Source organism: Leptosomus discolor, chromosome 9 (assembly GCF_034619465.1).
Source record: "Leptosomus discolor isolate bLepDis1 chromosome 9, bLepDis1.hap2, whole genome shotgun sequence".
Lineage (NCBI taxonomy): Eukaryota > Metazoa > Chordata > Aves > Leptosomiformes > Leptosomidae > Leptosomus > Leptosomus discolor.
In genome coordinates this window covers 24,965,110-24,991,415 of record NC_141399.1, presented here as the reverse complement: position 1 = coordinate 24,991,415, position 26,306 = coordinate 24,965,110, and the positions used below count along the sequence as shown (strand labels likewise).

General features: G+C 41.0%; 1 protein-coding gene across 1 annotated transcript in view; it reads left to right on the top strand.

Annotated features, from left to right (window-relative positions):
• Positions 1–26,306, top strand: part of FGD3 (FYVE, RhoGEF and PH domain containing 3) — a 111,537-nt gene that overhangs the window by 34,532 nt on the left and 50,699 nt on the right. The window contains exon 2 of the mRNA XM_086470412.1: positions 25,421–25,591. Coding sequence (XP_086326538.1) covers positions 25,421–25,591 — 171 coding nt within the window. The remainder of the gene's footprint in view (positions 1–25,420; positions 25,592–26,306) is intronic.

The following is a 26,306-nucleotide window of genomic DNA, read 5'->3' as shown; positions in this document are numbered from 1 at the left end:
AGCAGTAGTGCTTTGAGAGTTCACTGGCACTCACCTGAAATCAAGGCATTTGTTTTTGTTTTCCTGTTAATTTTGTCTACTTCTAGGTGGGGAAAGGAAAGACTTGGTTTCAGTCCTACAGGATAGGATTTTTTACCGTATTTTATTAGGAATAACCTGGTTTTGCTCTGTGGCAGAGACTGGCACTAGCCTACAGTGTAATCCTGCTCCCTGGTCTTTCCCAGTACATGGGGAGTGTTGGCGTATGGACTGCCAGGAAGAACTGTATCCAAGGTCCAAAAATTCTTTCCAACCTACAGGGTCCCTCCCCCCAACCCCTCCAAAAAAGTGAAGAATTCACCGTAGTGGATAAATTCACAATTCATTGTTAAAATTGAATCCTGTTTTTATAGAGCTATTGTTCTTCCCCCTACCTGCACCCCCCCCCCCCCAAAAAAAAAGTTTCTGCATTTGCAAGTTCCAACAGGAAACCAAAACTGAACATTTTCACTTAAGCAGAGGATCAGTTGAAGTTTCATTTCCCCCATGAATGTGGCACTAAAAAAATCTTGCCAGAAAAATGACAGAGGTCTGGAAAAAACACTTCACTGAAAAAGCTAAAGGTCTCAACCTCTTTGGTTATTGAAGACAAACTGGTTTTAACTTGGATTAAATTTATTGCATGACTGGCCAAAATGCCATGGTCTGAGAAGGCGAGAAGATGAAACTGTGGTTATTTTGCTTGTAAAGGTGACTTTGTTTTTAAGAAGAAAGAAAAGTATCAATTTTTGGATACTTCTTTTCATACTGCTGTTTTCCAGTGAAAGTATTTGTTGCAGAATGAGAGGTTTCTATATTTCTTTTTCCACGCCATTAGGCAAAAATAATTGAGATGCAGTGCTTCTGCCTACTGGCCAGTTGAGTTGCTCTAAACCACATCATTCCCAGGGCTCTGCAGAGCACGGGACCTGTCAGAATAGCTGCCCGATCTGCCCTATCATCTCCTACCCATGGGTAGGAGACGTCTCAGAACCCCGTTCTACTTTCTGCTGCTGGTGGTCTTGCTGGCTACCCTCCAAAGTGCAGCCTGCTTTCACACCACTTCCTGTGCATGGGATGAGCTGAATCCATTCAGAGTAGGGGCAATTTATTGACCTGACAAAAACCTTCTAAGCAAGAATAATATAGTGTCTGTGGTTGAGGCAGCAGGGCAGGAGGACTTCTTCAGTTGTTGGAGGTTGAGTGTAGTAGAAAACCGCACCATTAGTCCCATCATCTGTATCTTGCACCTGTTTTAAATTCTGTCCTTTAGCACAGGATTTACCACTTCATTCTGCTATTGAGTGTTTGGTCTGGTTTGTTAAAATGTCCTTCCAACATGGAAATGTTGCCATGAGAAGCAGAATGAATGGCAGTTGCCATTAACTTGATATACTAGTGTGGAAATAAGTAAAACAGGGCTAATGGGGTTCCCAGGCTGATCCTGCAAGGTGTTGAGTTTCCCTTCCAAAGGAGCTGCCCAGTGCTCTTGTGTTCGCTCTGAGCAGCCTGGATGGAGAAATACGAAGGGCTTCAGGACTAGGCCCTTAGAGAGTTAAATACAATGAAGCCCTAATCAGTGAATATTTGTGTCATGGAGGACTGAGACTGGAGAAAGACTGAACATTACTGACAGCTGGTGGTTTTTATGTTGGTAATAGACTGGAGAATATCTTCTATCTAGTATTAACACTAGGGTTTGAGTTTCTGATTGTACTTTCTGTTGCGTTTGTGCTCTTAGTTGTGTATCTGTTGCTTTGCAAGAGGTGAGGTGTGCAATAAGTCTCTAAATGGGCTTTCTAGAACCATTACTTGTGTCTTTCGTCATGTCCTACAGCCCTAGTCAGAACTGACTTCCTAATAATAGTAGATGTTTTGAAGATTAAATATGGGTTATTTGTCATCTTTTCCAAGGCAATGCTTACGAAATTCGTTTCTTACTGACTTTCTGCCAGGCTTTGACCCATAAACCACTTCCCAGCCGTATGGGTAGTCCCAGCTTTGAAAACTGTTCTCATGGTGCGTGTCATAACTGTAGTCCTGTGAGCAGTCCCCCTGAAATCCATGGGATTACTCATTCATCTGGCCAGATCCACATTCAGGCTTGAAAAACTTTAATTTAGCATCCTGGGTAGGGTCTGCAAAAGTCAGGTCTGGTCTGTTGTGCCCTCTCTCTCTGCTCTGGGCCAGATGTACCCTAGAAGCTCAGTCTGACCTCCAGTTGTACCGGAGTCCATTATCGAAGCACAGCCATGCTAATATGGCTGGAAAAGGAAAGAAGTTGGTTTAGCACAGAATTTTTAATAGTGTTGTGAGATGGGCTGGGTGTCAGTGGTTTGGAGAAGAGTCCACTGAATAAAGCTTACTGAAAATGCTACGTTAATAGGACTTCTTTTCTTTCACAGTTAGCGTCTGTATTTACATGGGCAAAGTAGAGTGGGAATGAGTAAGGAACACTGAAACACTTGCTGCTGTAGCAAAAAAGTGACCATGTTTCCAAAAGGGTAAGATTTGGTTTTGGAAAGAGGTTTATTTCATGCCTTTAATCATGGTGCTAGAATTTGTAAATTGTCATTTAGTGAAAATAACTTTTGGTATTTTTTTTTTTTCCTTATCACTGGACATGGTGTTTCTGGTTAGTTTCTTGTCTGATTCAGGAGAGGGTTATCTGTATTTTTGGATGAATTGGGGTTTTTTGCTTGGCATTGTTGAGAATTGCTCAAATTATTATCATCAATATTCATAGGAAATGAAAAGCCACTTTAGTATAGGTATAAACCCTGGGTAGCCCCCACACCACCTGCACTCATGATTAAGAAAGGTAGCTTTAAAAAGTCAAGGAAAGACAGGCGAGCATTCCCTTTAATATGGGATTTTCTCTTGGATTCTTATCTTTCCAGGGAAATGGAGTTACATGCTTTTTTAAACTTAAAGGTAAAAACAGATAGCATATAATTTGCTATATACAATGGAACTTTCATGTCTTCCTACTTTAATAATAATTTTCTTTGGAAATGATTTTTGGCAGGGGTAGATCAAGGCAGGAGCATTGCTGGTTAGATTAAATGATGGCACCTTTGCAATTAAGAGAGACAGAATGTTCACAGAATTCAAATGTAGCTATATCTAGAGCTGTTGAAACAAAGACCTTTGAGGGAACATATGTAACCTTGATTTGAAAAATTGTTCTGCCTTTTACGAATTTCTGCTACATGCATTTTCTCAGCAACAGTCTCTTGTGCCTATTCTGAGCAGGGTATTCTGATGGCAACATTTCATTAACTTTTTTCTGTTACTTTTTAAAAAAAAGTAGAAATAGAATCTGACAATCTGATGCCCTGAAGTATTCAGTTGACAGCTAAATTATCTAACTGATACGTCCTCATTTATTCCTGCACTTGGCCCATGTACTGCCCAAAGTATGAATATTTTTATGCTGAGGTATGGTGAGAGAAGACTATTTCAAAGTAGGGAAAATTCCGGGGTTTTTCCTTCATCCTTATGTACTTGGAAACAGACTAAAGAGCTCTCTCAAATAGTATGTGAATCTGTTTATTAAATTAACGTGAAATGGGTTTATTTCTAAGCTACTTAATTAAATCTTGGGGGACACGCAGGTCTTTCAGGCTGCGCATTTGCTGCTGGTTTGAGGCACGCCCAGAGAAAAGGAATGAACCCTGGGCAGTCAGGCAATGGTGGGGTACACTGGGTTTGGGTCATAGTGCTAGCAGATAAGTGGTGGGGGAAAAGTTGTCTTGACCTTAAAGAAAAAAAAATTGAAAAAGGTCAGAAGAAAAGCATTTAAGAAAATGAAGCTATGCATATCAGGAGCTTCCTACGGACACATTTTCTGCTTAAAACAGTGGTGTCCAACCTTGGTTTACCTGTTGGCTCAGTTACTGAATGGAGCAAATAGAGGAAAAACAGTACGATGTGTTCTCATTGTTGACTTCAGCTTCATTTAAGAGAAAATATTTTACTATATCTTGTCTCCATGTGTTGCTCGTGGTTTTATGGAATTCTTCAGAATAACTGATTGAGAGCCTACATTTAAAGTGGGTAATGTTTCCATCCTTGCATAATTTGTATTGTGTTTATGGATCAAAACCCACAGTTCCATGGACAAAAAGATAGTTGTGCTGTGCAAATTAAGAGTTATCCTGCTGAAAGCAATGGAAACTGCCCTCCTACCCACATTCACATGTCCCCGTGTGGTGTGTTTGGAGCTTAACTGAGGAAAGCAGAGAAGAGGAAAGTGAGGACCAAGAACACATTTAACATGTCGCCAGCTTATCAACATGCTATCAGTGGCTTCAATGGTGAGGCAAAAAGAAGACATTACATATGCTGGTGGGAGAATAATTCCTCTGATGGATATGGACAGATCCATTGCTACATGTAAAGTAGCTTTAATAATACTGTAAGTCATAATTAGCAGTAAAAATAGAAGCGTATTCAATATGTGAAATGCAGCAGGTGTGACTATCAATTCTGTTCGATGCAGAGGAAGTTTGCCAACAACCAAAGGAGTATCTCAGACAGGACCTGCAGTAGTTGAAATGTTTTTCCACCAGCAGGGCTAGCTAGTAGTTATTACAGGGCTACTGGCTGCTAATTGCACGATTGTGTTAGCCCAAAACCGTTTCTGTGTTGCCAGATCTGCTACATTTATGGTTTAAAATTTTGATGAGGGAAGTCAAAACATAGGAAGAATTCAGATCTGTCTTTTGGAGAGATGAGTTAAAAATACCTTTGCCACAGGTTTATTTGTAATAATAAAAATTAGAGTTAGACTGATATGAGTAAATGGACTAATGATAGCCACCTAAGGATACCAGATTTCATAGTTTCATGAAGCCCTGGACAATGCAGCTCCCCTCATAGTCCATTTTTCTCAACACAGCTACGCATAGTGTAGGCAACTGGGTTTTACAAATCAGTACTGTTCTTTCATGGAATGATAAAATACTGCTTTCTTGTTTATCCTTCACTGATCATATCACTAATAATACTTCTTGGTGGTATAGGTTACATTCTTTCAAGCTTGGTAATTATATAGTCTTCAATGTGTGGTAAAATTTAAACCATTGTCCGCCCAGTGAGGACTGTCTGCTGGTGAATAGCTGCATTCTCTCATACTCAAACTCGCTCCAATTCATCTGTGAAGAATTGGATTTTGGATGTTAATTATCCAGACAAATCAGCAATGGGTTTAAAGCATTGTTAAGGACAAAGTGAAGAATAAATAGCTTCTGCAAAATATGGCATTGTGAATGGTACTGATACTATCTGCTATAATTTGTCTGTCTACCTTTGAAAGCACTGTGCAGAAAGATGAGCTTAGCTTTTTGAGATGACGACCCGTAGTGTGTATGAATACTAGTCTATCTCTGCCTTGATATTAAGACAAAAGAAAAATTCATCATACGCTTCTATAAAAATAAACAAACAAAACCAAGGTCGTTAAATCTTGGCCTGTATCTTACAGTCCTCAAAAGTGTCACTGATTTCAGTATTTGTGTTCATGGATTTTTCCTATACAAGAAGTGGTGGCAAGGTGGGAAATCGGTGCTTAGAACTGTGCTGAAGTAAACTGCAACTTTGGGGGTTGATTTATGTCAGGTTGGGGGGATAGTTGTGTGTATGTATGTCTGCACACACAGTGTTCAAGCTACGGTGGCAACAGCAATGAATCCAGTGCACAGATTTATTCCGTGAGAAAGAAGGTGAATGCACATATAATATAGGATTTTGACCGTATAAATGCCATGTTGTGCCACTTCATAGCTAATGTTCTTGCTTGAGACATAGTAATAACTTCAAAAGTTTGTTCATCTGAGAAATGCTAAGAATGGTTGTGTGACACATGGAAGATCTTTAAACCAATTTTACCATTACCCTTTATGATTTAATAGCCAAAGATTGGGGCCTGAATTATTTAGGAATACCTTTCTAGCAAGCCATCTTGCAACCTGCATTGTCTTGCTTAATCTGATCTGCTCCGTTATCCAAGAACCTACAAAGAAAAGTGGATTTAGAAATAGCAAAGTGTGGATTCTCTTTTGATTGTGGATGAGTGCTGCTTATGGGAGTTTTATTTTTCCTTAATGAGACTTCCTTTTGTTAAGTTCTTAAAAGAAATTCTCATTTTTATTGGAAAACATAACATTTTAAAAACCTCCAGGAATTATTTCCACCCCTCCCTCCCAATTTTAACCTCTGAGTCAAGTGAGAAAAGAGGATTAAATGTTGCTTCTGCAGTGCAAGATACAGAATCCTTTTGTGCTGTTAAACCCTGGATCTGTTCACAGGTAGCCTGAAAATATTAATTGAATTGAAGTAGTCACAGGACCAGTATGGCCTTTGATATGCTGCTATTGAAGTTTGAGGGGTTTGGGGTTGTTTTTTTTTTCTTTTCTGTTCTTTTTCATTTCTCTTAAATTAAGGAATGTGCTAAACCAAAATAAGAATTTTAACCTTTTAAGAATCTAGGAATGTTTGCTATCAGATTATGGCAGAACAGTAAGTTACCATCTGTCAGCTCAGATCCTCAGTGGTTAATGTGTGAACTCTTAGCCTGCCCCAATTTTGAGATAAAATGTGTCAGTTTGAGGTTTCTTGCTCTCTGTGATCACACAGGCAATGATGGCAGGTCTTCTGAGGAGGCAGTAATTTGCTAAGTCGCAGGAGCTGGGGGTGCCGAGTTAATCCAAGTTACGATGGGGCTGCGTCCCTCTTGCCTGGAGTAGGCGTCGGGGGGGAAGACAGTTGTTTTTCTTGGTGTTGAATGTTTACAGGCATTTCTTCCCATTGCTTGCCAACTTCTGGAGCGCTTTTTGCTGAGTCCGTCTCCTGATGCAATGTCGAGTGGATTTGTACCTAATGAAAATGGAATGAAAAAATTAACCTTTACTGCTTGACAGCAGGTACCACACTGGGGTGACTGTCTGCATCTCTGTGAAATGGCGCAAAGTGCCACCCGTAGACAAATTAAAATACTAATTTTTACAGCCATCTTGCAAGGGAAAATAAAGGCCATCATGAAGGTTAAACAGGAGCAGAGCATTTCATGTTGTTGCTCGTTCTTACCTGCTCATGCCCATGTTAGTCACAGGTTGACCTGCCTTCTCCTCAATTTGATGCCCTTTATAACTTGCAGTTATTAACTGACATCATGGCTGTCACGGTAGTATCTGAGGGTTTCCAGTGCATCATCTGCTTATTCCAGAGAGTTTGCAACTTTGTGGTCTCCTTCTTTCACCAAACAAGGAAAAACTAGACATGGGGAAAAAAATTGACCTTTAATTCAAGCTAGAATAAATTTCTAGACTTCTTCACTCCAGGTTCTCTCTGCCATTACTACTGACCCCAGATCACAGGGAGGACTGTGCAACTGAGTGCTTTCTCTGTGGAGCTGTTCTTCCCTCCCCAGCCCCACCCAGGCTTTTTGTATTGCGCAGTGAGTCAAACAAGGTAGGAATAAGTGTCCTCTAGTCCTCTAGCTGAAGGGATGGGTTGCAGCGTGTACATATTGTGTTTGGGCTTGCTCAAAAAGGCTTATGGGAGTTCTGCTCCTGTGGCTTTGCTCTGTCTTAGCAGATTTTGATTCCCAAAGGCAGGGCTTTCTAGTCTTTTATCTGTCTGTAAAATGTCATTGAACATCTATGATGTGGTCTAAATAATAATGTTAATGATGGTCTCGCAATATCGTGTATTTCCCTGGGGAGACCAGAGGCTCCTGCCCCACGGTTCCCAGCCCCTGATGCCCGGATGGTGGTGACTCTTAATAGGCTTGTTTGCATCCTCTTTGAACACCAAAAGTGCTTGATTTGGCAGCCTTTGCCACTTCATATGCAGTCATTATGAACCCTGCAATTTGCCTTTCAGGTGATCTTTTTCTTTGTGTGTGTTGAATTTTTTTTTTTTCCAAGTGCCAAAGCCCAGTAACTTTAATTTAACATTATCATCTGTATTTCCAACACATTGCTGAGAGGATTGGAATTTTATGCTTAAATGTAATTACAGTTTAAGTTCTATGTTCAAAGAAACTAATGTATTGTTATGGCTCTAGCTTTTATATTTGTAATTCTGAAAATATTTTGAAATAAAATATGTCTTACTGTATAGAGGAATGAGGAACCACAGCTATAATACAGTTTAGAATATGTGATAAATTGAAGTTTAGTTGTTATGAAAAAGTTTATATCATTTTCATGGCTAGAATGAATTATTTGACTTAACTGTAATCTAACCATTGTAATTCCGCCATCAAATGAGATCGGTGAACTGAAATATTTGGGGAACATCTCTAGTTGGGTCACTTAAGCTTGTCAATGCGAAAAGAACCTATCATTAATACACTTAATGTTTGTTACGCTTCAGCCAGTCACACTTTTCTGTGATCAAATGCATCTCCTGGTTTGAGGAAATGGAAGATCAATGTCATATTCCTCAGCTATACATCTTGTGCTCTGTGCCTTTCTCTTAACAGAAACCTGTTGCAAGGCATGTTGCCTTTTTGTGCATCTGAGAATCCAAAACTGGCTGCTTTGTGGGGAGGAAGAAGTATCTGTTCAGTACAAGAAGGGTTTTCCTAGATACCTGGTTTGGAAGGCAGGGCTGTAGAAGTTGCATTCCCCTATCTAGCCAGGCAGAGAAGGTGCACTGCGGTGAGAAAGAAGAAATCCGCTCTGACCTGTGACCAGAATTTTGGAGAGAGTAACTAGAATTTTTCCCATTTGTCTCTAGTTTTATTCTGGTTGTTTTGTCAGCAACCGTGGGTCTTGTAGTGAACAAAACGTAGGATTCTTCCTGAACATTAGTGCAAATGAGCTTTTAAATTAAAAACCACCTCTAAGCAATGCTTTTCTTTGATGGTTATATAGTTTTTCCTCTGCCACAGTCCATAAGAAGACCTGACCAGAGTTTTTCCATTTTGAGAGCACAGCTTTAGCTAAGGGAACCCGGAGCTCAGGGTTGGTCACTGTGAGTTTGTCTGCAGGATGGCCAAAGGGCTGAGGCAGGAGCATGGAGGAGGGACTGCCGAGCAGCATGGCGTTGCGATGGCCCTGGCTGAGTGAGCAGCAGTAGGGAGAGCTGGGCTGGGTACACAAGCCGTGCCTTGGCTTAGCCTAGAAATCGCCTGCGGCTACAGTCTTCCTGTTTGGGCTACTCCAAAGAGAACTGTCGCTCCCTGACAAGGGAGGTAGGAAGACGTGGCTAATGCAGACCGCATATATTTATGAATGCCAGATTTGAATATGGGGGGATGACGCCTAAGCTCAGAGCATCACCTAATTAGCCCCAGTTTATTTATGAGCAGGACAACATCTTTGGTGACAATTGTCCTGTATTTTGAAGGGGGTTGCTCGTCATATGCAAAAGCAGAACTCCAGTGCCACAGGTCAGCGGTGGGTAAGCAACTGTGCGGTGAGTTGATGTCAGTCACTTGCGAAGTGGAGCAAGGTAGGCAGGAGCAAGCATAAGGGCAGGATCAGACTTTATTGCAACTCATGTATGCATGTGCTTTGTGGATTGTTTGTTTATTTTTGGAAGGGCTTTGGAGGACTTGCAGTGTTTGCTGACACTGAGCAGTGTGCTGCCAAGGAAGCAGAAAGTGTACAAGGGAATTTGGAGATGTACTATTATTACTATTTTACTGTTTGTTGATTCATGATAACTCAGGTCCTCACTTTAGATATGAAGATATTGCCCTAAAAGGTGTCTCATTCATCTTCTTGTGATGTGACATTTGCAGCAGTTAAGGCTAGCTGAAGCCAATATGCAGTAATAGATCTGAATAAACTCCGACCAAACTAAACATCATTTATCCATAACCCATTCTAAGGAACTGATACAATTGTGATGATATAAATAAATTATACTTTCACTGCCGGTAATTATAAAAGCTCAGAATTGTAAATTCATTACAGGAGTTGTTAATTATCTGAAATAATCTTGTAATGATTTTTTTTAACTGTTTTTCTTCTACAATGGAAATTCTTTGCATTTTACTTTATAGCATCTAAATTTCTGTAATCACTTTTGTTTCCAAATGCCTCCATTATTTCCATTCATCCTTTCTCCTTAACACAGTGCAGCTTTGCCAGCAAGCATACATTGTATGCATTGAGTATTCTCCATCAATAAAAGGACAATATGGAATAATGCTGCAGAAATTGCATGAAAACCGGTAATTATTGAAACAGTGACTGCCTTGCAGTAAATGCTATTTTATGCAATATAATTTTGAACACAAATATTCAGATACATCCTGTGCAAGTAACATGGTTTATAATTATCCTTACTAGCTATACAGTTATATTTGAAAGTGCTAGTTGCCAGTTACATTTCACATAGTGATAGACCAAACTCTTTAGTTTGTTCCAGGATTGAAAGCTATTACCTAAGAGAAAAATGTATGCTATTTTCAAGGTACTAATTTGAATACATATTTTGGGTTAATGATCTGATTCTGGAATTGTTACCCGTTTATCTTCATCTCGAGCTTCAGATTTCTTCAAAATATCTTTAAAAACATTGCTGTCAGAATTGTAGTGCAGTTTTGAAATTAAGTATGATATATTTTTTCTTTAGAATGAAGATTTAGCAGTCAGTCACAAGGAGTTTATTGTTTGTGATTTATAACTCTTGTCCCAAATAATCACGTAGGTGCGTATAAAATATCCTTGTTTTCACATCTTGTATTTACTGATTTGATGAAAGTGCAATTATAGACAACAGGAGAGATGAAATAGTTGCTACAGATCCAGTAAATTAACTGGAGTCTTGTTGGGCAAACTATTAATAGTTCTTTTACTGCAGCCTTTTTCTGTAGTCTGTGTTACAGGCCTTTGAGCTGGTGTTAACTTTTTTCAGAGCTTGCCAGGCTAAGGTAAATATAAAGGATGCTTTATACTATCTTGCGGCCACTCTGGGATCCAAAATACTGGAGCCAATTCAGTGGTTTTCAGTCTCTTCCAATTTATTTATCTGTGCATTGTTTCTTTACACCACCTTTAACCTTTCCAGGTTCATTTTCTTGCTCTTGCTTTAGTCTTTAGACACTGTGGGTCACAGAGTGAAGAAGCATTGATCTAAGCTAAGGAGATACTAGTGTAAGGGAAATAATGCTTTGCTTTCAGTTCCTCCATCTGCAAAGTGTAGAATATACTTGTGTATCGCCTCGGAGTTGGAAGTGACATGGAGTTTGACACGGGAGCACCCGTGGAATAACGTGACAGGCTTATATCTGCTGCCTGAGTCTCTGGTGGAGAAGCATGCAGAGCCTGAGGCTGACTAGATGGTGGTAAGGATTGTGTTTTTTAGTTATCTGGGAAACCAGTGCAGTGTAGCATGGCCCTTCGGTTGTCATTGTAGGCTGCCCAAAGCCTCCAAAAAGTGGTATCTTAGGCTCTCAGTGGCTGGACCACTCTGAGGCTTCCACTGTGATGGCTTTGCAGTAGCCGTGCGCGATTGCTTTGTTAGAAGTACAGGCATGAGGAAGTGGCAGAGAACTAAGAATGCTTTTGGTTTTAGCCTCTCAGTGCTGTACAGGCTTTTAAAGGCTTCTCTAAATGGTGATTACTGTTGTGGCCCCATGTGGTGCTCAGTCTTCCCATATGCAGCAGAGGGTACCATGGTGACCTCTGCACTCCTCTCCATTTCCTGCCCATGTTCAACCTCACCAGACAGAAATAAACTGTTTTCTTCTGACTCCTTTTCTGTATAAACTGCTTCCTTATTGAGAAAGAACAATTTACATTGTTCTTTCATTACATTTGTATTAAATAGGAAAAAAATTTATTATTATAGATGTCGTACCATCACATGCATGTGCATCCTTGGAGACAGTCAAACCAGATCCTGTGCAACCTGCTCTACGTGACCCTGCTTTGAGCAAAGGGATTGGGCTGGACGATCTCCAGAAGCCTCTGCTGACCTCAGTGACCCTACAACTTGGTCGTTTTGTGTAAAGGCAGTAAACTTCAAGTAGAGCATTTCCAAGCAGCACTAAGAGCTGAAATATGTTCTCCTTTAATGATTGTTGTGAACTACTGAAAATACACTATTGTGAAATTGTTCTGTATTTTGCAATGTGCGGTTCTGGTACCAAGACAGTGTATCAGTGTAAAAATACTCATGCTTTTCAATAATGAAGTTGAATTTTCTTAACTTATACAGTAAGGAGTGACAGTCAGCACGTTATGGTAACACAGAACAGCTAGCCCTCCCTTGCAAAGCTCAGTTCCATAGCAAAAGATCTGAGCTCAGTTTTTACCTGCTTTTATTTAGTACCTAAAAAGACTTTTAAATGAGCAGAAGCTAATTATTGGCTTACTAAAGAAAGCCAGTTGTTTGGGGCACTGTTGAAGATGCATTATATTGCCATTGCATCTTAAGCGAAGCATAATTTTTACTCTGCTTATTGGTTAAGTGAGAGTTTAGTCATTGTAATGTGTGCCATTAAGAAGATTCACAAGCACATCAACTGAGCAGTGTGAGAGAGTCTTGCATGATGCTTTTGTCATTAGCAAAAAAATTTAATAAGCTTCTAGTAAGAGGAGAAATGAAGCACATGAAGCCTTTTTTATGACACAGTTTTAAATGAAGGCTGGAATCTTGCCTATAGGGACTAGCATCTGGCTGTTTCCCACCTTTGTGTAGAATCACTGGAAGATGGGCAGTGTAATTCTTTTCCCTGCTTTTCCCTCTGTTTTTTTTTTTCTCCCTTCTCAGCATATAAACAATTCTGGGAATTACAGATCTGCCGTCTTCCTCTTTGTTCTTGGGAGAGAATTCCCAAGACAGTAAATCACCCAGATGCAGGTAATGGGAAACAAATTGAAATGGATTTGGCTGGGATAATTTGTTTGTGTCTAACTAGTATAAAGTCTCTTTAGGTTTTTACAGTAATGAATTGCTCTGGTGTTAGGATTCCTGTGTTAAAGCGGTACAGATGTGAAGTCCCAGGAGTGTTACTAGCTTGAAATATGTTCTTTGATTTGCATAATCAGTGTAATAATAAATCAAGGCTCTTTCATCGTAATGAAAAACCTGTTATCTGTCAAGGGAGAAAGGGAAAAAAAAAAAAAAAGAGCAAGCTCTGTGCTCATCTAAGTGGAAAGTCTCAGGAATGCTGAATAACGGTTCTGCCTGTGTCCCTTCTTCGGGGGTCCAGCGCGTGCATCTTCTCAGAGGACAGGCCATGTTGCAGGCATCTGGCATCACTTAGGGCTCTGAGGTTGTCGGATAGACTGAATATAGCTTTACCTTAGGAAATCCGTGGTGAAAATGCATTTATAGTTGCAGCTACATACTGCACTTCGCTCTCGGTGGCCTTGCAGCTGATATCTGAGGACTCTGTGTATAGTAATGAAAGACAGTTTTGTGGGGGCTGTTCCCTTCTGGGGGACCACAGGTGGTCCATGGATAAGCATCCTCATGTTGTGCAAGAAACATCCAGGCTAAATCTGGAGACCAGAGCTGAACTGAGTTAGTAACCAGAAAAAGATGGGACGAGAAGCCAGTTTGAATTGTGAAGAGGAAAAGGGAGGGAAAGGTAAGTTGAAGCATAGCACTCCTGCAAGACACCACAGTGGTGGTATGCAGGACTCAGCTTGTGAGTCAGAGAAATGCCCCTTCTTGTCACCTTGCTAGAACAAGAAGTAGGATGTTAAAATTATGATGAGAAATGCTTGTCTATCAATAAGACTTCCTTATACAGTGTTCTAGTCTGTGTCAAGTGCCAAATTAATTTTTTTCTCCAGGCATGTTGTCTGCCTAATGCTATATAATACCACAAAATTTTTTGTAATAAGAAATCAGGAATAAATTAGGGAGAAGGGACCATATCTTCCATCTTCAATGAATCTTTTTTGCAAAAGGGAAAAACAAAGCAAAGCAATATTTTATGAATTAATGACTTATGGGTTTCATTATAATTGTAATTAAATGTATGAATGAAAATCCAGTTCTCCTTCCCTCTTCTAAATTAAGCACCTGCAACAATTTAAACTGGACTTTTGATATCTAGACCTTCGCTGCTGCAGAAATTAAGTGTGAAATCTAGTGCTGAAGTTAAACAAGTTGCTTTGCACTTCAGAAAGCAAAAATAAGACGAGACTTGTGTGCACCAAAGAGGTGAGTCTGGCTGCTCTTCTCTCCTTGCCTACCTTTCTGTTGTAGAGGAATGCCATTTGACATCCCCAGTTGACAGCAGAATCTCCTGATGCGTGCTGTGAGCAGTGGTACTGGCAGGGCTTTTATCACCTGCAATGTCAGGCTGGCTGACATATGCCCCAGGCTACTTCTCCTTTGCTTTGTCACTTGTTATGCCACAATCTTTATACATCATTTAACTCGCTTTCCTTACTAGATGGAAGAGTCTCGGGGTTTTTTTCTCTTCTATGTTTCATCTTGCTGTCACAGAAAGCTACTGTGCTTATTATTTTAGCCTAGAGTAATTCAGTTATGCCATTTGGGGGGGCGGGGGGGAAGTCAGCTACATGCTTCCTCCAGAAGAATGAGTGTTTCATAGCCTATCCATTTTACTTTGTTAAATCACAAAAGTTTGTAACTCTGCCTTCCAGTTACAGAGATTCGATGCTTAGTATCCCCCAATGTGTACTCTCTGTATGCCTATATGAAAAGCAGTCTGAGTGTAAATTTTGAGAAAACTATAGCAAAATACAAAACTTGAGTTAGCTGTGAATAGTCTCCAACACTAGAGTGAGAGATTTTTTTGCAAATCGAAAATCTGTTTCCTGCATCCCTTGCAGGAATGTCACTTGAGGCTTGAAATTATATTGCCGATGTTTGGGACTGGATCTGGTAAGATGTGTCTGAATTCTGAGATGTGATAGAAATGCTGTTGCGGTGGAAAGGTTACCGATGGGTGCCTGTGTCAGAGTCAGCTTTGGAGATGAAAGCTAAGGGCTGACTGAAATTCTTCAGAGGGGTACAAAATACAAGCAAAATAAGAAAGAATTACTTTGGTACAGGTTTTTCACAAAATAGCAAGAAAGAGCTTGAGAGTTGTAACTTAGGTAACCTGAAGAAGCACACATTTTAATACGGGCATTCGTCGGTTCATTGACCGTGCATTTCGTTATCGTAGCTCAGATAGCAGTGTTACGGATGCAGGAACAGGAATCAGAGCTAGAAATCAAAATATTTGAATTGAGCCACAAGAGAGAACACACATGGCTACTTAAAAAAAGCCTCCAAACCCAAAAAAATCAATCAGCCGCCACCTAAACTCCAGCAGAGTTTAAATTAAATTCACTTAGAAGTTTATTAACCAAGAGATAATTTTCCACTCCTGGGATTTGCATCCATCCAGCACTTGGATAACAGTGGTGCGTGATTAGGAGCTGCTTCACCACGGTCCTTCATCCTCTGAACGAGGTAGGGTGAGGCTGGACAATGTCCCTGGACTGCCAACCTGGAAGAGCTGGGTTCCTTCCTACAGAGAGGTTGTGGTACGACCCTGACGTTTGGGGCTGCCTCTTGTGACTGAAGGGAGGTTGGGGTTGTGCGGCACGGCCAGCCATGTCCTCGGTGGCCATGCGGAAGTTAACAGAGGGCTCAGTGTGGTTTAAAAAGACAACAGTTCGGGGTTTTTTTCATGTCACTGACAACCTCAGGAGTTGAAGGTAAACAATTGCTGATTACAATACCACATCCTGTTTCGTTCCAGACAAGAAAATATTTTTGTTTGGGGGTCTTGATGTGCCTGTTGTTAGTCCTGATGGGGAATATATTCTGTGGTGCTTTACTTTGGTTTCTTTCTCATTTTCCATTTAAGTGAACATAGTTTTATTCGATTCTCAGTATGGTTTTTCTGGTCGCTCCTTCCACTCCTACAGCCCCCTTGGAATCGCCAGGGTCAGCAGCTGGTCCTTGCTCCCTTTTAGCTGCTGGTTTTTTTTCCCTTTGCCTCATTTTTGGTGAGAATTGACTTGGCAGCTTGCTATAAAATAAGGATAAAATAATAAATATCACTCTTTTGCTAGGGAAAAATGACCTTCTGTGCAGTTAATGCTAGATTCTGCCTTTTTGTCCTGGTTTCTCTGTCGGTGGCGAGTTGAGTTGATCCTGTATTACACCTCAACAGATATTGTTATTCCCACTTTGATGGAATATAACAGTCTTTTGAGAGTCCTTGCTTTGTGTTGCCTGTGGGTGGTGTGGTGGCCAGTTGTACTTGACGCAACGTAAAAAGCTTAAAACTAGAAGCGAGTGCCTGCTTGGGATTTGTCTGGCTTTTTCCTTGCCCCAGTGTGAGGTTGTGTGTGATGACTTTCTAGCAGCAGTATTTCTAAGACATGCTTGTGTTTCTGCCTTTTCTTTACCTTGTCACGTAGTAAGTATAATGCTCTCAGCAGGAATTCAGTTGAGCAGTCCTGTAATACAGAATTAGATGTGAAGCTCCTCATTTCTGTCGCTCAGAGATCGTCTCCTGACTGTTGTGCATTATATAAATGTGTATGAATTATATACATACATATAAATGTAAAGCAAACCCTTAAGAATAATTTTTTAATGATTCTTAGCCAGTTTTTGATAGAAGTTTGCCAGCTAACCCTTGTCTAAGGGAGAAGCCCTAGTCACCAAGCTGCACTCAGCAATCCTGAGAGGTAAGAGAGCCCGTGCTGATACCCACAGTCCTGCCTTCTGTGTTGAACTAAGCAGTGTTTCTTGCTGAGCAAACGTGGGTCTGGAGTGTGAGGTTTTCTTAGTTTACATGCAGAATAGAAAATGAGGACTCTGCTTGTAGTACCCTGTCTGGGCAGCACTGAGTGGGACAACAAGTGTGCTTTAGTGTTGTGAGGAAAGAGCTCATGCAGGTCCATTGAAAAGCTAATGCTTTAAATAATTAAAGATTAAAAAAAAAAAAATAAAAAAAGAAACATTAGAATCCTATAATGATTTCCTTAAAGGAGTTGTGGAGTAATCCCTGGCTGCGATCAAGTGTGAAATGTCCCAGAGGCAAAGGAGGGTTTGAGTAGCGTTGCACAGGCACCTGGATTAGATGCTTTTATGGATGGGGCAATAAAAGCAAGATTGTAATGAGAGATACAGAGACTGCACTGAAATGAGTGTGTAAAAGCAGAGAGGCACTAGAAAGAGTTATAAATCCACAGCAAAATCTCAGCCCCCTCTAAAGACAGTAGTGAAATAGTCAGTGGTCAGACAAATATCCTTCATTTCAACAAAAGCTGTGTCCCTCCCTCCGTTTGCGGCTCTCCAGCATGAGCGTGCAATACGGCTCTACCTGGGGAGCTTGCTGCTGGGAGTGGAACTCAGTGGAGCGACAGGCCTTTGGCACCAATTTTGAGAAGAACAGAAAAAGTCAGAGCTGAAAACTGATTTCTCAAGAATATGTCTGTTGTGATTCAGATGATGAGAAGCATAAGGTGTGTACCAGTGCCAGCATAGTCTTGAACTAGTTGGATTAGCGTGCAGGAACTTGCTTTAAAAGAATCTGGTGAGGTTAAAGGTGGGAAATCTTACTACAAGTTTATGGAAAATACTATGACAGTGATGTTCAATAGTGACCCTCAGGATGCTATAGAAATGTCTGTTAAAGGAAGCGTACTCACCTAAGGCATTTAAAAGTAGTCAGAACAGGATAAAAGTACACAAAATCCCAAATCCTAGCACTACAGGTCTGGGGAAGCTATGGGTCCTTCTTGTGCTTCACATGCACAAATTTGTTTATTTTAGCTATTTGTTTCTTTCTGTGAAAAGTCCTGGGTTTTTTGTCGATGTAGTTCTGCGGTGTTGGAAGTGTGTTAAGCTGAATTTACCAAATGTCTCACAGCCCTCCTCAGACTACACGGTTTGGTGTGGTTTGCAGGCTTTGTGTTTTTCTCATAAAGACACCGACCAGCAGCCCTTCTGTGGCTCCCCAGGTAAATGAAGCATTTAATTTGAAAAATTTACATTTTGTTTCTTCCTTTATCACTTCCCATGGTAAGATTCACATAGGAGCAGGAGGAGGGGGAGAAGGAGCGTTGAAAATTTTCAGAACTTTTGATGGAAATCTTTTACCCAGCTCCATCCCATGCCTGCTGATTTGCATTTATTGTCACTTCTGTGAGCTGTTCTAGCAGTTTTAGCACCTTTACCTTCAGAAAGCTCTTTAGCCACCCTGATCCAACCCTTTTGGGATGACTACGTGTGGTTGCACTGACGCCCTTCATTTCCCAGAGGAGCTGTGAAGCAGTCTGAGAGTTTGAGTGCTGAGAAGTGGGATTTTCTTGTTTTCCATGGTGTGTCACTGCTGTTACTGACCGTTCTTGCCTTAATCCTGCACTGTATCTAAGCAGAAAGCTTTTTAAAAAGATCCACCTTTCTCTTCTACTGCAGAAAGATTGAGGCTTCTAAACCGTCCGCATCCTATGTATTGCATTTCAGACGTGTATGAAACTTAAAACCAAAGAGCCTTTTTCTGCTGACTCGCAACAATCTCCTGTAACTTCTACTTAGTAAAGCTCCTTCTGTCGTATTTGCCACGTTTATGTTCTTTGAGTCACCTAACCGCAGTGATGGTAGGAAGTGGGATGGGGGAGGTCAGTTCCTCTGAGCATGGCCCTTTGAGCCATGAAATGAGAGCTGCAGCAGGAGCTGGTCTCCCTTATTTTTGGTTGTCTTGCAGCTTGAGCAAATAAGAGAAAATGTGGGAGGTCTCACTTTGAACACAAGTAAGTGATGTACATCTCTCTTGATAGAGAATTGCAATCCATGCCAGATTCTCACTTGCCTTTAAGCATAATATTTTCCTGTTTGTATCTGTTTCTGAAAGCTTATGGTGATAACTTTGCTGTCACTTTTTTTACTGAAGTTGACGTTTTGGAATGGCAGAAAAATAGATGTCGTGATATAGCCGTTGTCAGTGTCATTGAGCTGGGTTTGATAGAAAGGCATGTGTACAGCTTCAACACACACTGCTGTACACCCATGCTAGGGGGTCTTACAGGCCGTGGGCAGGTGGAAGAGGCGAGTTTTTAAGTGGGTTTGAGGAAGATGCAGGATTTAATGAAGCCACATAAGAGGGAAAAGAAGGGTATGGCCAGTGGCAAGGTGGGAAAGGCTTAGCTCCCTCCTGCTCAGTGGGAGACAGTTGAGTGCTAGTCTGGGGCAGGGCGACATGTGAAATTGGAGACATGAGGAAAAACACAGGCTCCGGAACTGCATGTTGTGGCCTGCTCTGAGCATGGTGTTGAGCGCTTTGTGATTGGCTCTAACAAGCAGGATAACGTTGTGCCATTACTAGAGGTAAATTTCATTGTGGTGTGTGGCAGGTAAGGCTGTCAACACTGGGTTTTTCCTACAGTGTAGTGACTGCTGTATCTTCTTTGAAGAAGTCCTTACCCAGCTGTGTTTGTAACACAGCCTGAGCATGAAGGACAGAGGATTATACCACTCACCAGATTTCCTGCTGACACAAGGAGGACATAATCAGCACCTTTAATTTGTGTCAGAGTTCCTCTTAGCAGGGTTTTATTTTATTCAGATACATACATTAGCTCTGCCTTTGAAGTGCTTTCCTTTCTAGCAGTAGGCTTCTGCCTTACAAGCAGCCTCTTCTCCTTGCAGGGCTTTTATGAAGGAGGAAGGGATGAAGAGAGAGAGAGAGAGAGAGAGAACTTCACTGTCAGTGACAGCATTAGGGAATGCCCAAGTGGATGTTTCTGTTGAAAATACAGAGACCCTTGAACTGGCCTTAATGAAAACCTGTTAGCAGAGCTTAGAGGCACGTGGCATGTGCTCAGTTTGTAGTCAAACTTTGGGAAAAGCTAAGTTCCTGTTAAGATGTGTATTAAGACGGCCAGGCAGGGAATGTCTTTCAAATAGCTCTACATGTTAACAGCTGAAGGTTTCATTGTTATTTTTAAATCTGGTCAGTTCTGGGTACGTGCTTAATTGTCCAGACTCCTGTTAGCTGCAAAAATGTCTTTTACCATTATATAGATTCTAGTTCATTTATCTTTGTGTGCTTTCCTGCAGACAGGTTTTTTAATCAGACTGGTGATGATTGCTTATCCATTTGATGTGCATGATGTGTATTACAAAACAGCATTAGAAATAGAGCCACCACTACTGGATGTGTTTCTGGATGCCACAGCCAGTTTCCATCTGGAATAATCTCACTTCTAGATGCTTGAAGAAAGATTAGAGAATTACTATGTCTTCCCATGCTTAGAGTTGGACCTGATGGGTCACATTACAGTGAGTTGCCTTTTGGAGCTGTTGGCTTCACTGATGTTGCAGAGTCTAAATCAGCAAAGAATGAGGAAACTGGAAGCTCCCAGAGCTTGTTTAACTTGTGAGTGACAGCAATGGGTGATAGCAGTGATGGTCGGAGTAGGAAAGCCCCTCCACTGGTCGCTAAGACTATGTTCTCTTCTCTGGAGATGGCAGGGAAGGGTGCCCCAAGGAGAGGCAGCGGGGGCTCTATGGCTGGGGTCGTGCTGCCTGCAGGGCAGCCAGGAGCCTTGGGGGGAGCCTCCCCTCTCCTGCGGGTCCCAGGCTGGGGCATGGCAGAGGGCTTGAGAATTGCCACTGGGCAAGCCTCCCTTGAGCAGGCATTCAAGGTCATGTTCATCGTTCTGGATGGATGGAGAAATCCCCAAATAGTATTAATTCTCAGTGAAAGCAGACTTCTCAAGTGGGCGTTGCTTATCAATGCCTTTCCTGTGCATCTAGTCCATAGAGCCTTTTTCTGTTAGTCCAGCATTTGTCATCCCTTTTACTCCTTGAGCACTCTCTGTGCCTTGTGTAGGGGTGTAGGAGATGGGCTAGCCTGATGAGGTGTAGGCTTTCTTCATTTCAGCAGAATTCTACAAAAATGTATTCCTTTAAAAGAGGGCTGGATGAGAAGCCCTTCTATTGCATCAACAAACTTACACTGTGCCAAACCAGTAGCTTGTCATAACATCTTGTGTTCTTGCTGCTGTCTGTCACAGGCCTCCAAGGTGGATTTTTCTTTTAAACTGGGATTATTTTTTAACGCCGCTATCTTGGGACTGGGTGCCAGGCACAAGATCTGAATCTGGCTTGTGTGCTGGAAGAGAAGCCTGAGAACTGAAAGTTCATCTGCTTGGGTTCAACTGGTCTCTTTGCTGCTGCACTCAGTGGAGCACGCAAAATCCTTATGTTTTGTCTTAGTCTGATAGAAAAATATAGCCTTCAAGTTTGTGACAGTGTCTAAGACAAGTTTTTAAAAAATACAGGCTTTCTTCTGCGTGCAAACACCTTAGTGAGGATAAAGGGACATACTTGAGAAAGTTCTCTGTGCCATGCAAGAGTTTCCCGCTGGCACTGAATTCTGCCAGAAATACTGATGTTTTATTTCCATTTTTGTGAAAATATAAATTGTACATTATCTTAGGCATTTTCAGAAGTTTCATTTAAGTTTTACCTTAGCAGGAGCCTTAAATACATGTTATTTTATTAATACAATGCAAAAAAATATCTCTGGAAAGCATCAGCTTGGTCCTTTTCTGGTTGGGTTGGTTTTGAACAGAGAAATTGTAAGCAGCGTTGTGAGTAGAATTACAAACAAGCCACAAAGTATTTGAGCTTAAATACGTTGGAGACACAGGGACCATGCACAGCAAAGCGGAGTTTTATGGCAGAGTTTTATACATTTGGAAGGTTTTTAGAGCTCTGCCTGTTTTGTGTGCTTGGGAGGCACTGGCACGCTCCACGTCCAGACAGGCTGTAACTTTCTGCCCGGAGCTGTCACAGGTAATCAGAGATCAGATGTGAAGTCAGCGTCAGCAAGGCTCTCTGGGAATAACAGTTTATTATTAGTAGCCTTTAGTAAGGTTTTGACACAAATAACTGTGTTTTGTCAATTTGCACGTGCCAGGACACTTCCCAAGTGCTTCCATGGCACTTACGGCTGATCCGGTCTAAGGAGGGTTTGCACAATCCAACACTGGACCGGAGAGCAAAGAGGAGAGGCAGTTTCTGCCTTGGGTCCTGCAGCTTTGGTGGGTGTGGGAGGGCAGGCAATGGGAGGCCCATCACCCACTCCCACATCTGGAAGCATCTGGCGGAAACACGGACATTTTGGGGGTGGCTACCTGGGCTACGCCTGGGTCTTATTTATGTTTTCCATTCCCAGGAGCACCCTGGAGCATGCATGGTAGACTGGGTTTTACTTTCAGAGAATGCTGTGTGAAATAATCCAGTAAATCTTGTTTTTACAGATCGTTTTATAACACTTGAAAAAATACGTAAGGAAAGTGGATTTTTGTCTTGTGTGCAAAAAGCAGCCCTTAGGGGCCACATCAGAGATGAACAGAGAGAACCATCTTGGCTTAAATTAAATAAAAAAGAATGAAAGCCACTTCTGTGGTTTAACCTATGCATATTTTTCTTGATTTAGGGCCAGCACTACATTTGGTGTTTAAGGCACTTGTGGTTTTCCAAGTTCCTCTTCTTTCCAACTACTTACCAGTTTTATTTTCTGCTTTGTGCCCACTTGCTCTTTGGATGTACCATCAATAAGTACGTGTCCTAAGTGTGGGCAGTAGGTGAACAGCGATGTATTTTCAGCAGTAACCTATATATGCAACATACAAGATGGTATAAAATACTGTATTTTTAGAGGTCGATGGATTTTCTTTCTGTTTATAATATCAGGTCTTATTTAATGGGAAGTAGCATAGGGCTTCACTAAGTGTGTACTCTGCAAATGCCTCTGAGCACAAGTCCTGGATCATTCAGAGCCAAGTTCAGAGCTTGTTTCAGGTAAGATGGACGCATTGGTTGAGTAATTACCAGTGAAGGATTCTGTGCCTTGGTTTTTTCACAGGATTGTGCAGTAGAAGAGGAAAACTTGTATGTGGATTTATAAAATAAGGACCAAAGCACTTCAATTTTCAGTAAGGCAAGCAGGTCATAAGGGCTTTTAGCCTAGATGTAAAAGAGGTCTGGTGGTGCCATGCACTTGAAAACAAGTAAGTTACCACTTGCTCTTATTTTTAACCGTGAGGAAAGGAAGGTGGTCAGACCTGCTTTCACAGCAATGAATCTTGGTAGGAAAGAAAAAAGAATTGAGTTTTAATTCCTTTTGGAACTTTACAAAATGATACCAAGAAGACAGTCCCTTTTTGTGGCGGTGATCGAAGAGGGACAGGGAATACTTACGGCAACCAGTACTTTGTCCCAGGTCAGCAGAGGGAAAGCTGGGCTCAGCGTAGGTTGCCCAACGGAGGATACCTCAGGGACGTGGTGCCCAAGGACAGGAGCTGTGGCTTTCATACTTCAGCTGCTGCAGGGGACTGTGGTCACATCCAGCATCTCCCAGGGGCTTCAACACTCACCAGAGACGAAGCTTGTGCTATACGTGTATGATCAGATGACATAACATGGTTAGAGGTGTTTCTGGAAAGCTGTTGTAGGTGCAGATTTGTCTGCTGAGAATTGGATCATTAAAGTAGTTTTTAGGAAAATACAACATTGCTGGATTGCCTTCCAGTCACAAACACTGGTGAATACCTGCTGAAACACTGTCTTCTGTATGCTGCCCTTTTTATTTTCTTGAATTAGAGCTTTTCCCTTGTGCGCTATTTTAGTTTCTTGCTCTGCTGAGCTACTGTTAGTAAAGAAGTCTCAGTCCTTCCGCTAAGAAGCCAGCCCATTGCAGCACTGCTGTTGTTGTTGCAGGGAGCTCTCGGTACCCAGAGCTGAGGCATCTGCGTGAAATCTTTTCTGTGATGATGCGTTTGCAATAATCTATTAATCTGCTCTAATAATCTACTCTACTTTCACTGTATTTTCCTGATAAGTGAAATTATATTTGAATAAATCCTAGTACTTATAAACTCCTAGTTTGAACTGGAAGGATGTTTTAATAGATGGTCTCAAATCTGCTGAAAAGCAGATTTTATGGTAGAAATGCTAATGAAGCTTCAGCAGCAGCAGCAACTGGCAGCCATACTGAAGAAATTCAGGGGTTGTATATTTGGGTGGCAGAGATCAGTAAGTAGATTTGTGCCATCTGAATCTATTTTTGTCAGCAAAATTGGCTTTAATATTTTATGCTTATTAAAAAAAAAAAACAAAACCAAAATCTGTATCACTGTGAAAGTTTCTGCATTTTGAGGCCAGCTCTCAGCTAATCTTCCCAAGCAGTCTGTACGAGTCACGATTCAAAGTCTTTATTCAAAAGGTCACATTCTGATTTAATACCATTAGCATAAACCCACGATAATTTTGTTGATGTGGATGGGGGTGCTTGTCGTTTCGGTTTTTTGATCTTAATATAAATCTGGGCAAGAGTATATTGCATTTGTGAAGCTAATGCCATGTTCTTGAGCACATCACAGGAAGGTGAAGATTCATTTTCCACATTTAGATGAATCCTTTCTACATGATGCAGGTCACCCCTCACTCCAGCAAGATGCTGGTAGTTTCAGCTAGTCCACTTTAAAATGGGAATATGGAAAGAATGTTTGTCATGTTTTCTTTGCTATTTTTTTAATGGATTAGTGTTCAGATTTCTACATGTGATATGCTTTCCACTTCTCAGTACTGCCAGAAGCATATATATTCATGTGTTCATACGCAGCAATTTTAAACGGCAATCCTTTTTAAACTCTTTTTTTTTTTTTTTTTAACCTACTTACGACACACTAGGAAAGCTGGCATGAGGATTTCACGTAGCTGTAGGCTTGCCACAAGTCCAAAAAAGCCCCAAGTCAAAAAAAGCAGTATCCACTATGTGAAAGTGGATGTATGGGTTTATTTCCACAGAGCCCAGAGAAATGAATCAAGAAGGTTAAATTAAAAGACAAACAAATGTATTAATCACTTCCTTATCTGGTTTCCCACTGGATCATATCTTAATGGCATCTTCTAGATGGAGCCTTTTGAAGGAATGTTAATATTTTATATAAGGAGGACTAATAAGTAGCAGTGAAATGCAGCTTGAATGATTAAATCCCCTGAAGGAATGGTGCTTGTGCCATTCCCCTTGCATGGGACACATTTCTAATTCACCATAACTTCGGTGTATTTACTAAATAACATGATGTTTTATGCTGGGGCGCTTGTGCTTCTGTTTGGAGAAGTCCTTTTGAAATGGTTTTTACCTTTTGTATTTCCTCTTTTATTTTGGGTGTCCATAGCAAAGAAGTAATTAATTAATTAAAGATAGGATTACTGAAATTCCGTCTGTCTTATCAGTCAGCTAGTTTGATGTGATTATTAAGGCTGGATATATTGGTTGGAATAACTTGTGAGTGAATGGTTCACCCCTCTTCTACCCCCCTCCCTTTCTTCAGGAACTTGGATGAGTGATACACTTCTAGAAGCTGCATAAATTTTCTTCAGGATTAATAGAGTGAAATAAATGCTGACTTTCCCCCCCACCCCTCAGGTTGCCCTTGTTCTGCTCTTCAAGTCAAATGTCACCTTGACTCAAGTCCAGTATTGGAAGCCTGCGGGGAACTGCAACACATCAGCCCGGCACAATGTATCCATCAAACTGGAAGGAAGCCCAAAACCAAAACTCCCCTGGCCAAAATGCATCCTCTGCAGAAACCCCAAGGCAAGTGGCTTTGTCCTTCTAGCAATTGTACTAGCGTCTATTGCTTGTGAAGTATAATATTTTGAAATTAATTGTTTTATTTTGGATCATAGCAAAACAGTTATTTTTATGTTCTAAGGTTCAAACACAGCTGGTAGGGTTTTATTATCTTCATTTTTCCCAGTGTTAGATAACCACTTAGGGAAGCCTTCAAGAAGTAATTGATTCAGGAATAACAGGTTACTTGTCAATTTATATTTCCTGTACTGTTGTTATACCTCATGCAGCTGTGAAGTGTAAGTTTAATTTAGCAATATTGTTTTCATTCTTTAATATTTTTTTAAGTGTTTAGGTAAGAATAGCTTATTGTTTAAACTGATCTGTTTTCCATTTATTGTAAGAACTAGGCATAGCAACAGGAAATGCCTAAATGGAACAAATGTATTTTGAAAGTGAGAAATAGAAGCTAAACTGGTCACATGCAAGGGTAGCATGTGGGCTGTGGTAATTCCACAGACCTGCCAGACTCATAGTGGAATAGGTGGATGGTAGAAGAGAAGCCAGGGAGAAGCGTGTTCCAGCTTGTCTCCAGACAGATCTTCCAGTCTCCCCAGGCTTTTCTTCCCTAAAACTTTTGAATTCTAGGGAAAGACTGCAGTAAATTTCTTGAAAGAGGGTGAATTGTTTTCATGTTTCTCCATCAGTGAAATGACAAGTGGTCTCTCTTTGTAATGCA